Source organism: Lygodium microphyllum, chromosome 11, assembly GCF_053477565.2.
Source record: "Lygodium microphyllum isolate KBCC chromosome 11, Lygodium_microphyllum_v1.1.10, whole genome shotgun sequence".
NCBI lineage: Eukaryota > Viridiplantae > Streptophyta > Polypodiopsida > Schizaeales > Lygodiaceae > Lygodium > Lygodium microphyllum.
The window spans coordinates 51872132-51891539 of record NC_141145.1 but is presented as its reverse complement, the minus strand read 5'-3'; the positions used below and the strand labels follow the sequence as shown (position 1 = coordinate 51891539).

Here is a 19408-nt window from a genome sequence, read left to right as displayed (position 1 = left end):
TACGTCCTTGCGGACATTGGTGCATTCCCTAAGGAGCAGCTTGAAGAATACTTGCCATTTCCCCTATCCTGGGAAGAGCAAGAACATCTTAACGAGCACTATGGCAGGCTCTTATATGAACACATGCGACTTACCTCTGATGACGAGGAAGCCGATGAACTACGCTTAACTATAACATTCAATTATGTGGTGTGCCAACCAAATCTCTTAGAGATAGAGAAACAAAAGTGACAATCAGAGGGTCGAAGTCCATTCGAAAAGTGTTAGATTGAAAACCGTGTTGCAATGGCCGAACTAGAAGCCCAAATTATGACAGTCTTAGAGGAGTGATTGGCCAAATGGCGGTCTCAAAGAGACCCAACCTATGTGGCACCAACTTCCTATCGAGTGCTAACTGCCATTCGAGGTACGGACTTAGCTGGAACTAGCCAAGAGAACTCTTTGGCTGATAAGGTTCTCACTAAGGAAGAGTTCCATGTTGCGAGTAGACTCGGACAAGGTATCATGCTACTCGATGTTGCAAAATATCTATCATTATTCAGTATGCTACCACGAATATTGGATGCATGTGCCACACTCCACCAGTACAATCCAAATTTCTACAATTGGTTTTTATCCTCGTGAAGTGACATAGATTCGTAAATATGTATATAAATAAACAATGAATTTTGCGACCTCGTATAGATAACATCAACACACACAGGCAATGATAGTCAAGCGCAGGGAGAAGAGTTGGGTTTGATAGGCTAAGCTCCTCAGGTCCTCCTCTTACCACACATTTAGAAGTCACGTGACCTTTCCCACCTCTAGTGGAGGACATGCAACCCTCATTACCGCCATAGGAAGCCTTGACCAACATCTCTGATGGTGTATACGGGGCATTGTCCCTTCCTATACACCTTTTCCCTTTTCGGTCTATCCTTTCGGGGATGAGCCCTGCCCCACTTCATGACAACCACTCCGTGCAAATTAGCATAAGCCAAGATTTGCTAATGGCTGAAGGCAAAATGAACATCATCATGGGGGCCATCCCTCTACAACAAACACTGCATTCCTCACCTCTCCCCTCCTCGTCATATGCGCTTGATAACCAATTGTATAATCCCTTCCATGCGAATAGTTTTATCCTGCCTTAGGGCGGAATCCTTGGTTCGCATTTTGCAAGTCCCCCTATGGTAGCAATCATAGACCACATAGTGCAGTTGGTATGCAAGGAAGCTCTCCACCGTCGGAAAGAGTATAAGGCACTAGTGCCCCCACTAAAATGCTACGTGCCTACTCTATAGAGGTATGCACCAAAAAGAGGCCCCAAACAACACCGCCTAGGACGCAGGCCGAAATCCCCCCAAGCAGGAGGATGAGGGCTCAAGGGAGCACATGGAGTGTGGCAACATCAACTGTGCAGGCTCTCACCAGACGCTTGGGCACCGGATGCTCGAAATAGGAGAGGGCAGCTCGAGACATGCATGAATTTGATGCATTGTTTAAAAGCATTCTAGAAATAGTTGCGGCTAAGGACTACACCATCCAGGTCCTAACCGACATCTTCCTCACCCAGTCTCACACGGGCCCCTCATTGGCACAGCCTCAGTCACCCGACCACCCGAACTCGCCCCGCCTCGTACAAATAGAGTAGCCCCTATGATATATTAGCTGCTTAACAAAGGCCATCCTGCCATAACTTTTTTTCTTTAGATGGTTAAATGGGTAGCCCCCCCACCTGTATACACTTTCCTTACATATTGCTAATATATGTCACTTCTTTAACAGCACCGGAATATGTATCGCAGTAAGCATCATAGGATTTTGATAAAGTAATATCTTGACATGATTGCATCTATTCATTGTACTTGATGCATGCGACTTGCATATACACTCACGAAGTGACAAGTGAATGCAGGATGATGCAGGTCTTCGTGCGAACGTGTTCAATACCCAAGTCACCGCAAGACCACCAACCTCACAAAGAGCCGCGATAAAGCCATGCTACCGAAAGCGAAAATCACCCTTGCTGATCCCCCATATCGCATGGCCCAAAGCATAGTCATTGGCTACGCTCTCCTTCTAGGTCAAGCTCTACATTTGGCTCATGGAAATCGTTACCTCGATTGTACCGACATCGCATGTCGCAAAGAGGTTTGCAAAATCTCAAGTGTATCTCCCCATCTCAATAATTGTTTCTCTAACAACAAGGCTAGGGCACAATCATCGCTATAATATCCATTTCCTGAGCCTTCGAAGCTTGACATTTTCCAACCCATATTGCAATGGTTGTACTTAGGCAAGTCCCAAAAAAAAAGACAAAGAAAAAGGAAAAAATTAAAAAAATGAGAAAAGAAAAGAAGAGAAAAGAGATAAAAAGATAAGAAGCACCCACGATCACAACATAGCACCTAGGGATCCTCAAATTAGGTGCGTCCAGTGACCTTGGTTGGTTGGCTCCATCCCTAGACTCCTCACCCTTTCGCATCACCCACAATTGTTCAAGGTACATCAAGGGCAGGACATACCCAGGGAGCTTGGCTCGCCTATGGTTAGATCTGTCACCCTGACCCATTCACACGATTCCCTCTTGCACTCTACCTTAATACCATTGCAATCAATCGTGGTAAGCACCCACGAATGGCCATGAAAAGTACATCATCCTTATCATGCAAGTCCAATAGCTACCAGCTATTGGACTTACCGAAGGTGCACTGTTCTTGTGTTCAATTATGCTACGTCATGCAGTCACAACGCAAAGGATATCTCATACACCTTCATGTGTATTTCTTCTCAACATGGACAACTTTTCTTCATCCACACGTTGTTACGAGAAACCATCCCGCGGTCTTCTAACTACGTAATATCTAAGTATGCACGAGCACTCACATAATATTTGTACCAAAATATATACACATTTTGGGTACTCAAGTGAAGGACAATACTCTCAGCTTTCTTAGAGTTCAACATGTCTCCCAAACTAATTGAACTACGTCTTGTGCACGATAAAGAAGACTAACACTACCCCTAGGAAGAGACCACATATGAGAGGTTTTTAATTATACGTATTGAAGACTCGAACGAAAGTGTCATTCGCTCTTTATCGACACCCAACTCTGAATTCTTATCCTTTATCATCTTGCAAGCCCGCCAAGAATCTTCATGTTCTAGCCATCAATGCAATTCCCAAAAAAGAACAGCCCTACCACCAACTCCAACAACCCTACCACCAACCACATAGGCCACCAATGTACCCCTAATGACCTTCCTCCACACCACCACTAACACTCCTCCACAGCAACCACAGATGTCCTTTCCACATCTTCAGTGCATGCCAAAGCCTACTACCTACAACTGTAAGTGCCATGGGACTGGCACTCATCTAGGAGGGGGGTAATGTTAACCCTCTAACGAACATGGTGGAAAAGATGTAAAATCTAAAGTAGAAGACAAGGCCAAGGTAAAAGTGAAACAGAAGACGAAGGCACGCCAAGAAGAATCTGGAAACACAAGAAGTGCAGAAAAGTCCTAAATCAAGAAAAAAGGCACATGAGAAAAAGTGCAAGTCTATATTGTTTTAAAAAAATGCAAGGCACACCATGGTTTAATTTGAGAGTGTCGAGCTCTCACCCATGCAATTTGTAAAGGTAGATGGGTGGTAGAAAGCAAGCTAGGAAGATAGGAGGACAAGGGAAAAAAGGGCCTAGGCCACGGTTGGCCATGTAAAAAAGGGGATAAGGGGATGACCACCCAAAAGGGATTTAGGGTTTTGTATATAAAGTTGAAAAGTGAATTAGAAGCTCATTCTTGTGTGTGGCCAAACGTGACTCTCCTCTTCTTCTTCTTGCTTGCTTGAGCTTGTGCTTGAGAGAGGGAGTGTGAGAGTGTGAGGGGGTGAGTGTGTGAGGGAGTCAGTGTGTGAGGGTGAGGGACTAGGGAGGAGAAGCTCTCCATTTTGTCCTCTCTTTTCCTCTTCTCTTCTCTTCTCTTCTCTTCTCTTGCGGGCGGCAATGGAGCTTGGAGCGTGGAGCTTGAGGATGGAGCTTGCTTGAAGCTTGCACTTAGATCGTGGAGCTATCGAAGTGCGCGAGAGAGGAGGGAGTGCGCGAGAGAGGAGGGAACTCGATCGGAATGGAGGTAAGCTCACTACACTCATGGATAGGTAGTGTGTCGACTATGTCAGAGGTAGCCATTAGTGCTCGGCTTGGAACGCTTGAAACAATAAGCGGTCCGTAGGTCTTGGCGGTTGAGCGAAATTTGTCTCCAATTCAGGTTTCCAATTACAAATTCTACATTTTCTCACTTGTACAGATATCATGAATAACGAATTTTATTTTGGAGAAACTTTGACTTTGCTAGTTGATCATGAGATTGCTGCACTTGGGAGAGTGCATGCAATACAACCAAATGAGACATGCCATGGAGAAACACTTGAAGATGGATATATTTCAGTGGCTATTGATAAATGTTTAAATGTAGCAGCATATTTGCCATTCCCAACATTTGATGCAATGAAGGTTCATGAAGCTGTAGGTGGTTTTGCAAAATGGAAAAAGAAAGATGTACTGGTTGTTCCAAACTCAATAACAATTCATGACAGAGGAGATGATTACGAATCAAACCATGTCCTAACTTCTGAGGATATTGATGTGCTTAGCATTTGTGAAAGTAGGAGAGAATGTAGAGTGATGCTATGGATAGAAGGAAACATTGTGTGTGTTGGGACATGGGTTATATTATTGGCTTTTCCATATGATTTGATAAACTTTGAATTGCTAGGAGAAGAGGATGTTGGTGTGGTGGTAGATAAAGCCCTTGATCAAACTGCAGGAACATACATAGATGATAACCTCCACTGTGTTACTTTGGAAAGATGGCCTATTAAGCAAGTCACCTTTGATGATGGAACATCACAGCTACAACAACAATCATACATGCAATTTGTCTCTATGAATGCTTGTGCCAAAAACATGGAAGATATCAATGAAGATTATGTTTCTGCAAGAAAATCAATTTTTGTTCAGAAGAGATCATATTGTATGGTCAATAGAAAGCCTCGAATTATTGCCCCTAAAGGTGCAAACTTTAGGACTTCTATGGACTCCATTTCACAGGTTTCCATGATTGATTGTTGCCAAGAAAAGTGTTGTCAATTTGCTGATAGAGAAGCAATGCAACAATTACGTAAATACTATTGGGGATGTAGTTTGAAGACCACACAAACTATGTTTATGACATGTTGAAATCATCATGCAGGATTGATTACTTGGGAACAAGGAAGTACAGCTTTATCTTCAATGGACAAGGTGTATGTGGAAGGGCATGGTATGAGATTCATGGAATCCCAAAGACATCTTTTTATAGGTACAAAACACAATTTGAGCATGGCGTGAGGAGGGCAATGCATGGAAATAAGGGGGTCATAAGAGCAGCTTGGGATCACACAGAGATGGGAAGAGCCATCCTTAGAGACTTTGTTAAGAAGAATGCAGAGCAAATGCCACACAAGAGTAAAACAATGCAAGATGGATCAAGGGAGACACAATTGGTCATCCCAGATGTTTACAAGAAGGTAGATATATGGGCAAAAGTAAATACAACATTGAGTGGTATTGGATGTAAGCAAATGTCCTTGTCCACCTTCAAACGTATTTGGAAGACAGAGTTCAAGCATATAACCTTAGCAAAGACAAGTGAGTTCTCCAAATGTAGTATTTTCTCACCGATCAAAGAGCAACTTGTAGCAACAAAGTTTCTTTAAGAGCGAAATGTACTTCTAAAGAAGCGTCAATGTCACATGCTACAACAACAAAGTTGTCAGAACATATACTACAGTTGGCGCTTGGCCTCAGCCTTAGATCCAGATAAAAACTTGTGCATTATACATGATAAAATGGACCAGCAAAAGACAGCTATCCCTAGGTTAAGACTTCGATCAAAAGAGACTGAAAAATCTACTCAACTACAAGTTTCTTTAACATGCATGATTACACATGGACATGGAGAAGGTAGATATGGAAATTTCTCACTTGATCTATGGCCTCATGATCCTAACTTCACAATTGCCTCATTGTCATTGTGCTTTAGGAACTTGGAGTGACTATGTAGGCATGCAAATTGTGATCTACAAGTAGATGAAATGCCAAGATCAACCTCTATGCTACTAAATGCCCTCAACTCGAAAAAAGCACTAGACCACCATCAAGGTATTACACAAAATAAATCATGGATGGAAGATAATACACCACAGGATGACCATCATCATTTCAAACGATTGCCAGAGAACTTACTACTTCAACTTAATAATTGTGGATCAGAAAACAAAAATCGCCATCTCTTTGCAAATCTATCATTGCTTGTTGCACGAGGAAAATTCAAGATGATCCAGCTTGGGTTTCTCATGGTGGGTCATACACATGAAGACATCGATGCAATGTTTAGAAAATTTTCAGAGAAGCTAAGGATGAGCATGACCTTCACTTTTCCTCATCTTATGCAAAATTTTCAATCATGCCAGATGACAAGTCATACACCTTTCTTATTGACACATGTGCCTGACTTTAAGAGATACATTGAGGGATACTTGTGTGATTCGAAGGATACACTTGTTGGTCACTCAAAACCTCTTCAATTTCAATTTTATATTCAAGGAGATACACATGTCATGGAATACAAGATGCATCTAAAGTCCCCAGACTGGTTACCAAGAGAAAGTGGCATTGAATTATGGAAGAGAGACCTTGCGGTAAAGCCTACTCTTCCAAAGGGTGTTCCAATTTTGCTGCCCATGTTTGAGTACGTTAAGGATCATCAAGAAGTAGTAAGTGGAGTGAAAGATTATTTGAAGTATTGGGAAAGATGGTCAAATATACAAGGACCTGAAGCACAGTTCACAAAGTTTATAACACCACTGATTGATTATTGAAACAATATGATCTATACTCTTCAAACTCCAAATATCCAAGAAGATTTATTTTTCATAGATTTTTGGCCAGGAACACAAAGTGATGTAACCAATATAGATGTAGATAATGCAGATGACTTCATTGGATTGGAAGAGTTGAATGATCACTATTCTGGTCCTTTGAGCAAATGACCCAAACATGCATTTGAACCAATGCTTGATGTTAAGAAAGATGACTTTGTGCTTGTTAGACCTTCAGATCTAGTATATCCAATATGGCTTCCTGTTGCACAAAGTGAGGTCGATACAAATAGAAATTATAAAAACTTCAACAAGGTATGTATACAATATTGGGCACCAGTTTGTAGTCGTCAAAATGCTACAGATACAGAGGTGTATTTTAATTGTTGGGATAAATATTGGATGTGCAACAAAAAAGATCATGAACGATGGGAAACAATAGATAGCATTGTCTTCTCTTGGATGAAGAAAGATACAAAATCTCCCAAAATTTTTAAAATTCCCCCAAAGGTTGTATTGAAGGCTAAAGAAAGTCTACAAGAATCCATCGACTGAAGATTTTCCTTGAATATTTTCAAGGATATTAAAACTAAGGTGTTTATTAACACCACCTTTTTGAGTTTTTTTTCAATCTCTTGGAAACAACCATAAGCAGCAATATGTTTCATTGCACCAAGTTCCAATTTAATGAAATTCCCAAAATTCATGAGATCCATTTTGATTTGGTTTTCCCATATTGATGGGAAATTCCCAAAATCCTGAATATGGAGTTCTGAAGCATGTAAGGTTTTATTGAGTGGACATGCAATGTCTGGAAAGTGTTGATAGCTTGACCCCTATACAAGTGGTTGATTCTTTTCAAGTGGACCAAGGAATGCCATCATGCCAAGGCTCTAAGAATAATAGCAATTCAAATAGAAATGGTCCAAGACTAGAATATAACCTTCCACATGCTCATGATGCTTCACAATTTGACACGGTATCAATCTTGTGCTAGCATAGAGAGCACAACTTGGACTACTTGGTGAGCTTTGCAAGCTACCACTTCATGCACATAGACATGAATTATTCTACAATTGAGACAGAAGGGCTGGAACCATCTGATGTGGAACCCCTGTGAAAAAGCAACAACACTTCACGTACTTGAAGGAGAAATTGGATGCTGCATTGAACAACAACCTAGTGAAGCATTTCCAGGACAGGTAGAATAGATCTACCCTATTTTAGAAAATAAGAAGATTTCTTGGGATGCTTATTACTATGTGCATCAATACTTCATATTGCCCTATTCTTGTAGGCAATACAAGTATTGTGAGAAAGAGCATGGAAAGTAAAATTTTTCTAAAATCCCTAATGTTCTTGCCCTTCAGTATGAGAATATGTATCTGTTCTAGCCCAATGACTGAGTATCCTCATTTAGCAAATTTCTGAGGAGATTTAGCAACTATCGTAATGCATCTTTCATTGCCACATGTGACTATATATGACAACTAGTGATGCTACTGAATACTTTCACACGCCTTACAATGATGGGCTCTCACCCCTCTTCTTTGATGTGAACATTGGGGTAGATAGGATGAATGAAAGTGTATATGGAATTTCAAAATACCAAAATAATGGAGAATAATAGTCCTAGAAGTTCATTTGAGTATTCACAAGACCTGATTGGAGTATGATATGGTATGTCAAGACTTGCCAATAATAAATTAGTGTATGTCAAGAGATTCTTAAGTTATTTCTCATGTTTATAGTGGTGAACCAAGTGGAAAAGCAGTTCATGACATTTTGGGACTCCAAAGAAGAAGGGGCCAATTGAAAAGAGAGAGTGTGCAAGGTCAAGGTTGGGGAAGTTATGAAAAAGGAAACTAGAGATTGCACTGAAATTCAAGGTTGTTCATGACTAGATAGGGTACCAAGCCTATGTGAATTCTTTCAGCTTATGTAGACTATCAAGGATTTGATCTACACCATGGTATTTTCTAATATATTAAGTTAGATGGTTTGGGAAATTGTCCCATCATAAAGGTTTATATTGTTACTTGCAATGCATGCATCGGTCTTGACCTATTATACAAGATATCGACCAAAAGGTTCTAATTTGGCTTTAATGGGTATGTTTGGGCTTTGGTAATTCATAAATTGTCCTTCTATTTATTGTTTCTCTCCCTACTCTCTACATCCCTTCTATCCTAAATCTCTCCCTACTCTCTACATCCCTTCTATCCTAAATCCCCTAAGTTAGAAAGCTTGCCTTGTTAGGTCTTGTACACCTTGTTCTTGTTAAACATGCCACTACATAGAGATATAGCAAAACCCCCTACATGATGGAAGTTTAGTTATTACCTTTTCGGCCATCATGTTGCACCTAAAACTACTTGTGACATCTATGTGAAACATTCCTAAATTTAGCTAAACCCCCCTACATGATGGAAGTTTAGTTATACTCTTTCCTGGCCATCATGTTGCACCTAAAACTACTTGTGACATCTACGTGAAACATTCTTAAATTTCTCAAGCATGAATAGGATGCATTTTTACATGTACTAAAGTGCTTTCCTTGGAAAGGTTAGAGATAGAGTATGTCGAAAAAAGGCTCCTACATGAATCCACCAAGAAATCAGCCAGAGTTATGTGCTTGAACGATACTACACTAGAATACAACTCTTGTGAGTGTTACTGTTGGAAGAGAGATCATGTTGCATGTTTTTGACTGTTGCGCTCCATGTGTTGTTGGCTGCCCTTGCACCAAAGGACTAGCCTCGACCTTATAATGATATAACTTTTCCATGGACTAGATGAACCCCGGGCCTTGTACTGAACCTTAACAGTACCCAAACCCATTTCGCTCTCCTAATATACTTTGAGCCCAACTCTATTCTAGTCGGCTATCAAAGCCGCAGGCAGAATTATGAAATATTATATCAGCGAAAGCAGCTCGGCATCCATAGTCGGACCAGATACCCAGCAGGGATATATAAAAACGAGGGCTCAGTAGGTAGCACGAAAGGGTAAACTTGCGAACACGTTGCTGAAGATCGCGTTTCCGAATTCAACCACTGATCGACTATCGAAGCACATCCGGGCAATCCATGTATTTGATCAACATTGGAATATGGACACTCGTAATGAAAAGATGAAGGTGATCAAGCAGCCACAGCTACATGAACACATCGAGTTCATGGGCCGAGGGTTCGAGACGTCCGGGGGGGCGCAGGTGGGGCAGGCCCGGCGGCTTTCCACGGGGGAGGTGTGCGCCTACACGACTGTGGAGCGGAAGCGCCACCAGGTGTCGTGGGAGCAGGCGTGGGTCGAGATCGAGGCACTGGAGAGGCTGCGAGGCCACCCCAACATCGTGAAACTGCTGGAGTACGTGTACGTGGAGGCGGAGGAGAAGGAGGAGGACTGTGTTTACCTGCTGCTGGAGCTCTGCGACGGCGGCAATCTCTTCGACGAGCTCATGTTCAAGGGGCCTGGGCGGTTCCTGCCTGAACCTGACGCGGCCCAGGCTTTCCGCGCCATCGTAGAGGCCGTCTCCTTCTGCCATCAGCGTGGCATCGCCCACCGCGACATCCAGGCCGAGAACATCCTGCTCCCTTCGCCCGGCTGCTCCTTCGCCAACCTCAAGCTCGCCGACTTCGGCGCCTCCGCCGACTTCAATGTCAGTGGTCTCCCCAGTCTCTCCGGCTTCCCAGGCGGCCTCCACTACGCTGCACCTGAGGTCGTCCAAGGCCACACCTATGACAACACCGCTGACTTTTGGAGCCTCGGCGTCCTCCTGCATCTCCTCCTTTTTGGCTTTTATCCTTTTGATGGCGATGAGACTGAGGAGATCCACAGTGCTGTGCTCGCCGGCGACCTCGACCACCTCAATGCCACCGCATCGGATCTCTATCCTGATCATCCGTTGGTGCATGTTTCCAAGGAGGCCAAGGACCTCGTCAGAGCGTTGCTACGTTCCGACCCCGAAGAGAGAATAAGCTTGCGTGATGTTATGGTGCATCCTTGGCTCAACAAGAGTATTAATGGCCGCACCACTCGCGTGGCTGCACGGGACGATGGCCAAGCCGACCAACCAGCTGTTTTGAGTATCCTTCTATGGGCCTGTCTAGTTGGCTTACTTTCGATCATCGTGCTCATGCTCCACCACCACCTAGCCTAGTGTGATTCATTTTCTCAAGAACAAGAAAGTACTCTAGGATTGTACCGAAGAAATTGGTTTTCGCCGGGAGCTTTGCGTTTTGGTTAGAGCCTCAGCCCTTGTGTTCCTGGACTTCCTTAGAGTGTTTGTGAGTTTTATTTTACTAGACTAGAGCTTTTAGTTCTTTGAAGCCTCTTAGAAAACAACAACAAAAACTAAAATAAGTTTTCACTTTCATTAATGTAGGCATTATTTCGGCCATGGCTATTTGAGGGATTTCTTGGGGTTGATACCAATGTACAGTTTGTGGTTACTTGGGATATATATCCATGAGTATCAATTCTCAATAGGAAATCACACACCACATGGTTGGAAAATGCTTCTCTCTCTCTCTCTCTCTCTCTCTCTACACACACACACACATGTTAATATCATGCTAGCTAAGCATGCTATTACAGGATCACTTTGCCATGTGACTAAGGACGATAAAAGAGGTAGATATTACTACATTAGTTGTAATTGTAGATAAACAAGAACGTGTCTCCCCATGTAGTCATTATTGTGATATTAGGTTGTAACGTGTCCACTAGAATCATCCCGGACACGTCTTAGCAGTCCATCGGAAAGGATGTCTAGAAAGCTCCACCCGGCACTCCTATGGAATGTTACGGGACTTGCGATCTAGGTCTTTCCGCGTCTGCCACGTAGCGGAAGTATCCTGGCCGTTCCCACTTAGGATCGGCCTGAATTTGGGTTTTCCTGTTTGGTCATTAGCTAGCAGCAACTAGCGTCAGACCCGAGCGAACTACTTTACGCAGAAACGCCAGGTCAGAAGCGGATTCACGCTACACTTGGTTCAAGGAGAATGGGAACGAGAGGGATGCAAAACTCAACCTCTCTGCCATAAGGCATAGTCCCATTCCGTTCCCCTAAAACAGCGCAAATTGGGTAAAACATAATTCTAGGTCATTGCTTTCGATGAACCTCCCGCTACTCTTCGAGATTTTTGAGAAAAGTTCCCGGCTAACCGGGACCACCCATCCGTAGGACGGACCCATGGTCCATTCTCCGCACTTTCCTCGGTTTGTTTTAGTTATGTAATTATCTAACACATTAATTTGACATATAACAATCAGCTTCTTTAATTAACCCTGTTAAGCACTGGTTCCTTCACGTAATCTTGTCACGTGACATAGAAAAACAATATCAAACAACTTCTTTATTATCATTTCATCATTTTATCTTTGAAATACAAGGAGTTCCGCCCGTAGGCTTGTCCATAATCCGCCCGAAGGCTATCCAGTAATCCGCCAGGGATCACTATTCCAAGCTTCTGCCCGTAGACTAGTATGCGGGCCTCGAGATCCAATCTCGAGTCACGTTAGCCTCTTGTGCAGGACCCGGAAGGCGAGGGATTTACAGCCAGAGCCCCCCCTGGCACCCAAGCGTCCTCCTGCTCCAAGTAGAGCTTAACGGAAAGACCTCTCGTGGCGGGTTTGGTCCACGTTCCCGGCGCGGTCAACGACCCCCTTGGTTAGGGTCAGGCAGGCAGTCGGGGGTAACTGAAGCTGCCTCTCCCTTCAGGCCTTCAACCTGAAGCATTTAGATATCTTTTCATCCTTTAGTTCCTTGAGCAAACAATGCAAACAGTGCTTTCTAAACTATTACAAGCACAATCAATTTCCAGTGGTCGTTTATTTGGCCAACTGTTAAGGAGTGAATCCTTCTCTCCGAATGCATCCAGCATTCGATCCGGGATCAATTGCGACTTGGCAAGATCCCCAAGGGTTTGTTTGTTCACCCTTTTGTCCTTGGGTTAGGGCCATACCCTGTTAACCTAACTTAATCAATACCTTAGGTTTTATTAACAGTAAATCCTAGCGACCATGTCGCTCCAATTTATTGATTGATCATTTGCTTCCAAGCAAATACCTAACTTTCCTTTACTTGGAAATTTTTCCCAAGAAAGGCGATATAACAGGATGACTACTCATCCTCTTGCAAGTTAAACTTGTGCAAGAACCTGCCAACCTCATTCTAAGGAATGGCAAAACTCTCTTGTGAACAAACCACAAATCTATGCGACGTTGCAACTTATTGCACAAGTGTCGCATCTATTCCATGAGATCATTTCACCCATTGAACGGCTTATCTCCAGACGAGAAGCAGGGTTTAGGGTGTCTTCTTACCCAACCCATTCCTAATTACACTAGGCCGACCACGGTCCTAGGAATTCCAACTCAATCCGAGTTTCATCGTTTGAACGAGTTACCCTTAGGATAGAAACCTTAGATCGTTTCTTGCAAGCCTATCCAATTGTCCCTACATTCCATGAATGTGGGTAGGACCTTTGGGTATGAGGGTTTCAACTTGGCAACAAGTGTGAAACTAGGTCAAGTCCTTAACGTGCTAAACCCTAGTTAGCACTTGGAGTATTTATTGTATCGATTGAACCATCCTATGCGAATACTTTGCGGTTTAAGTGATTTAGGTATTCGAGTTTACTTGTCTTGCGATAAGGACGAACCATTCCTAGAGATGTTTACTTGATCTAAAGGGGAAAACTAGTTGCATTTTGTCACAATTTACATAAGCACACGATTCATTGATTCTACGTACGACTAGATTCACAATCCCTAACTTTTCTTGTTAAGGCCAAAAGACATGTCAAATTTCGGCATAACTTCCATTGATCCAACTAGGACTTGCATTCACGAATCATGCTCATAATTCTTTTTCTAAGCTTTTTAAGATTTCATGCTTAATGAATCATGCAACCTTTCTCTAACTACATCTCCTTGATGAATGAAGTTCTTACGTATGACGAATGTGCAATATGCAATCCTTTCCTAACTACACGTAGTTAAATGAGATTTATGCCAATTGAAGCTAGAGTTAACCTATTAATGCAGCCCTTAGAATTATTTCCATGCTTTGCTATTTCCTACGGGTGATAACGACTTCCTTAATGAATCATTACCAAGAAGATTTATCTAAAAATATGACATGCCATTAATCTTTCCATGCCTAGTAAAATGTGTACCTCAATAACTTCAACCTTGTAATGAGGCAACAGTTGTCCTAGGCTCATCACTTTTGAATGTACAAAAGGAAACTTACTGGTAAGGTCCTAAAAATGCATAGACACCTTATGTTTTTTTCATTCATTCCATTGAACGTACCAATGATCAATTTTCATATCTTGAGCTAATTCTAGTAAATGTTCAAATAGCCAATTCATTTTCCAATTGCATTTAACTTGACTAGTTGAATTTGAACATGCATGAGTGCTTCCTAATCCATGAAGTTATCGTGACTAATTCAATACTTTTGTGTGGAATCCAAATAGATAAAACCTGGACTTGTGGACTCCGGGAAATATCCACGTAAATACTAGGAGAAGATCCTCCCGCAGGCGCGTCTTGTGACTTTTTAGGGCCCAATGTAGGCGTGATTTTGGCTTCCGGTTTGCCTTCGCGGTCTATAAATTTACTCGCCTTGGTATGCAGCCTCAAGATCTTGCCCTTCTCCCTCGTACGCAGGAGATACCTTCATGGAACTTTGGATCTTTAAAAGGCCGGCCTGTGAGACCTGGGCCTATAGGATTTGGGTATATGGGATTTGGAGCTTATGGAAGGCCTTAGGATTCGGAGCTTGGGCCTTCTTTCTTTCGGAAAAAGAGAGGGTTCGTGAAAGGGATCTTGTGATGGACCTTGCAGGAGTGGAGACTTTAAATCTGGCCCTAGAGGCCTTATGGGAGATTTGGTAGAAAGGGCCTTATAGGCTTCCTCTTCAAAGCCAGGGGAAAAATGGACTTATGGAGGATCTGTGTGAAAGGGGTGTTAAGGAACCCTCTTGTTCTCTACAAAGACCTCGGGGGGGGGGGGGGGGGGGGGGGGGGGGGGGTTGATAGGGATGGGGTTATGGGGGAAATGTAGTGGGAAGGGGGCTTTAAATCCCGAGCCTAGGAGGCTTATGGGTGATTGGTGGAAAGGGACTTGTAGCTCCCTCTCCTTCAAAGCCCCAGAAGAGTGTATTAGAGAACTATTGGGAAGACCTTATAGGCTTCCACTTCGAAGCTTAAGAGGGAAAAAGATTTGGGCTCTCGGAGGGTTCCAAAAGGAAAGGGCCTTTAAAATCTTGGGTTATAACAGACTTTATAGGGTATCCACGAGTAGGGCCTTTAAAAGAAAACCGAGGGTAGAAAGGCTTGTGGGAGTTGCCATGGAAAAGGGGGCTTAAAAGGATCCCGAGGGGTAATATGGACTTGTGTTGGGAATCCACGAGAAGGGGGGGGACTTTATGGGGACTTGGGTGGGAAATCCACGGGAAGGGGGGGACTTAAACCGGGGCTAATATGGGTTGTGTGGGAATGCAATGGGAAAGGGGGATTGAATCCCGGGGGTAAAGATTGCTTGTGTAGGATCCAATGGGAAGGGGGCTTATGGAAGCCCCCTTAGAAGCTTCCTAGAGAAGCTTCTAAGAAGCTTCAGCACGTGGTGTGACGACGTGGAGACCTGCAGGGCGGCGGCCAAATGAGCCAGGTGGCAGCGATTCTGTCAGCTGGCGGCTCCACGGATTGTAGCGGCTTCTGGCGATGGCAACGGCGGCCTCAATTTTCAGGCAACGGCGGCCTCAATTTTCAGGCGGTGGCTCCTCCTTCACCGGCAGCCTCCTCACGGCCCCTCCATCACGGTCGCCTCCCCACGGTCCCTCCATCACGGTCGCCTCCTCACGGTCCCTCCATCACGGGGGAAAGGGCTTCTAGAAGTCCACAGGAAGGGGCTTTAAGAAGGCCCCTTAGAAGCTTCAGAGAAGCTTCCAGGATGCTTCTGGGGCGGCGTGAGTAGATCAACATGGAGTAGGAGGGGAAATGTGGTGGCACCATGATCTTCAGGCGGCAATGAATGGAGACGGCGCTGGCGGCGTACTCCGGCTTCAGGCGGCAACAACTGGTGTAGCGTTTCGTCACTCTCCACTCCATGACGATAGTACAATGGCGGCTCCCACAGTGGGGTCACGGCCTAAAACAGCAGCGTCACGCGTGTACTTTCTTCTCTCCCTCTATCAGTCTCCCGAATCTCCTTTCAACCTTCCAACTCCCCCATTAGAGGGGGTTTATATAAGAAAAGGGGGGAGAGGATACCCTCCCACGTGGTGGCCTGCATGGCTCTTCTCCCCTCCACCTCTTAAGTTCCCTATTTCAGTCCATCCCCTTCCCTCAGCCACGCTTTGGCTGGGGGAAGAAAAAAAATTTGCAATAAATATTACATTATCCTCTTGACCTCTCCCAAGAGGATGTTTACCTATGGTTATGCGGGTTATTTAAACCTCGGTCCCGTTTTGCCAGTGGAGAGGTCATGATTCTTCGGTCCCGATTTACCAATGCGGATTACTCCTTTTCTCGCGTACGATCATAAATCAACTACCGGAAATGGAGATAACCTTTTCACAAATTTACGATGTGCGGGAGGTTGGTCTAGTAATATTTCAAACGGAAATATTACATAGGTACACTCAATAGCTTGAATAACAACGTTTCGATAAGTAGTAGAAGCTATTACTATTGTAATGTCCATACATCTAGTGTGCAAGCTAAGTGTCCTATATTAACTCCTCCCTTCCCTTCCATAGAGCTTCAAATGCTTGAGAATGCTTGAGTCAACTGCTCCATACTTCACACTCTAAACGTACCGATTCAACATCTCATAGAAATACCCTTAATGTGTGGCACCAAAAGAATGTGACACTGTAAAGAAAAGACATATGAACATCATCCAATCTCAGCTTAGCATCCCCAAGACATCCCAACTCAATAATAAGCACCACACATCCCAAACCAAGAGAAGATAAGTCAAAGTCCTATGCTCATATATATAAGTATACATGCATAGCCTCCTTGTAGCTCAAAGAATAGGGTACAATATTAAAGTTTTTATATCCACAACCACATGTACACTATGTATAAAGGCATATCGACAACATAGCTCAATCTTGGATGAACTCGATATCTACAACCGCAATAAGAAACCTATTTGGCATGACAAGCACTATAAATATAAACAAACAACTCTCTTACACTAGAGATAAAAGCACCTTTAAGCTCGTAGTTCCACACATCCCAAACCAAGAGAAGATACGTCATTAAAGTCCTATGCTCATATATATAAGCATACATGCATAGCCTCCTTGTAGCTCAAAGAATAGGGTACAACATTGAAGTTTTTAAATCCACAACCACATGATATAAATATGAAGAAACAACTCTCTTACACTAGAGATAAAAGCACCTTTAAGCTCGTAGTTGTTGTTCAAAAAGAATTAGACCATGTACCCAAGGCTCAAATACCAAGAGCATCAACATCACAATGCATTTGTAACTCCAAGAAAGTGGACAATATCTACCTTCGATAAGAAGGCACTTTAAACTAGTAAGGATCAACTCCACAAGTTCACTCCAAAGCTCCAAAAGCACACTTCATTCAAACATGACCTCTTATTTCTACTTCATACTATATCTCCACCTACAACTATCCCCACCACATGCTCATCTGCATTCTTGCTCTTCTTCTTCATGGTTGCCTTCAAGATACCTCCAAGACCTTCTCTTCCCCCTATTTCTTATGGTCACAATCCTCTCCTATAGTTGCTCATGCTTACAAAACAATACCAACATGTTACAATGGGAGTTGTTTGAGCATATGCAGTTGTACACTAAGGCCTACATGGGGACACAAATATTCTCATTAGTCAAAGATTGCAACTCAAATAGAGCTATATGCATCTCATATTGTCCATAGTTGTATGGCTATCTCATTTTAGTATTTCAATAATAATTTTTTTCCATAGAGAAAATGCAAAGATCTATAGAAGTGCACTAGAAATGAATAACAAGTATCACTTTAAAAAGTGAGAGTAGTAGATAAATGTAAAAACAACTAATAACAATAAGAGTTGAAATTAACATTTTTTTTTCTCCGATCAATTTGAGATTATTAGTTAGAAACCCAACCTTATTCAATCAAACCTCGAAAGGATAAGATTCCATATATTTTATTATATTGTGGATTTTGAATGCAAGTCATTTGTCCCATTACACACCCTCTTGATTAGTTAGAATACCACTTATTCTCGAAATGATCATTTCATCTAATGACATATACTCAAATGTTCTCGAAAAAAAAATTCACAGGTAAGGATATTTACAAATAGGCCTTGAATGCACATGATATTACACACATACACATACAGACTACAACAAAAAGGCTCCATAGATGCGCTTGTAGATGCAATATTTGAACTGTGTTTAAAAATGTCGGACGCGTTTATTACCACATCTACTGGCACGTCTAAAATTTCATGTCTACAAGTGCGCTTATAGTGAAAACTACATGCGCATATAGATGCGCCTATTGACGCACTCCGTAAATATATAATCATATTTATAAAAAAGTAGATATATTCATATTCTACATCTATACATGTGTGTAACTGTGCATCTAAAAAGGCGTGTACTCTACAAATTTTTTATGATAATAGACGCACATTTTTCCTGCAATTTAGACGCGCGGATAGACGCGCAAAACAGAGGTATGAAAAAAAAACCTTAGTTTTTTTCCCCCCATCAACACCAAATTGTATGCTTAGGGAAAACAGAGAAAGATTATTATACTGAAAGCAAAAGAATGTGGAGAGCCAAAGTTCATATATTGATAATAACACATAATGAGCATACTATGCTGAAATATTTGTGAAGATTTTTGTACTGAAAAGAAAACAATGTATGTAGAACACGAAATTTCATATATATAGATGAAACATTTTTACATGACGAGTTCTAGTGCTTGTGACCTCAAGCATGGTCATGGTCGCAAGCACTAGCTGAAAGTAATACATATCAAAAATGAAAACTAAAAGCCAAGGGGAGACTTCATGCATGGGGCTCCTCTACATCTCCTTAGAAGACGCATCATCGTCACTACCATCACTGGTGCCGCTACCGCTACCGCTGCCGCCATCGCTACTGCTAGTCCTTCCTTCGCTATCCTCAACTGCATCAGGATTCGCCTACACAAAGGATTAAGATATATAAATACCATTACAAACAATAAATTAGAGTTACCTATATTTTTCATGTAAAAAATAAAACATACATCGTCTGGTTGTGGAATCCTTATGGCACGATTATATTGCTCCTCCATGACTAGTCCCTCCTCGTAGAAATGCTGCCAAGAAGTGGACGCTCAGTTATGACCTCGATGATAGCCTACCTCTCTAGAAGTAGGCATCCTACCAACGATATGATACTACAAAACAATTTTAACATACAACGTATTAGAACACACTACATAATGAATTGAAAC

At 42.6% G+C, this 19408-nt stretch overlaps 1 protein-coding gene across 1 annotated transcript; it reads left to right on the top strand.

Annotated features, from left to right (window-relative positions):
- The first annotated feature begins 10019 nt into the window (after positions 1 to 10019).
- Positions 10020 to 11066, top strand: LOC148028815 (calcium-dependent protein kinase 14-like). Its single transcript, XM_087688495.1, has one exon. The coding sequence runs from the start codon at positions 10020 to 10022 to the stop codon at positions 11064 to 11066; it is 1047 nt and encodes a 348-aa protein (XP_087544621.1).
- Positions 11067 to 19408: the final 8342 nt, after the last annotated feature.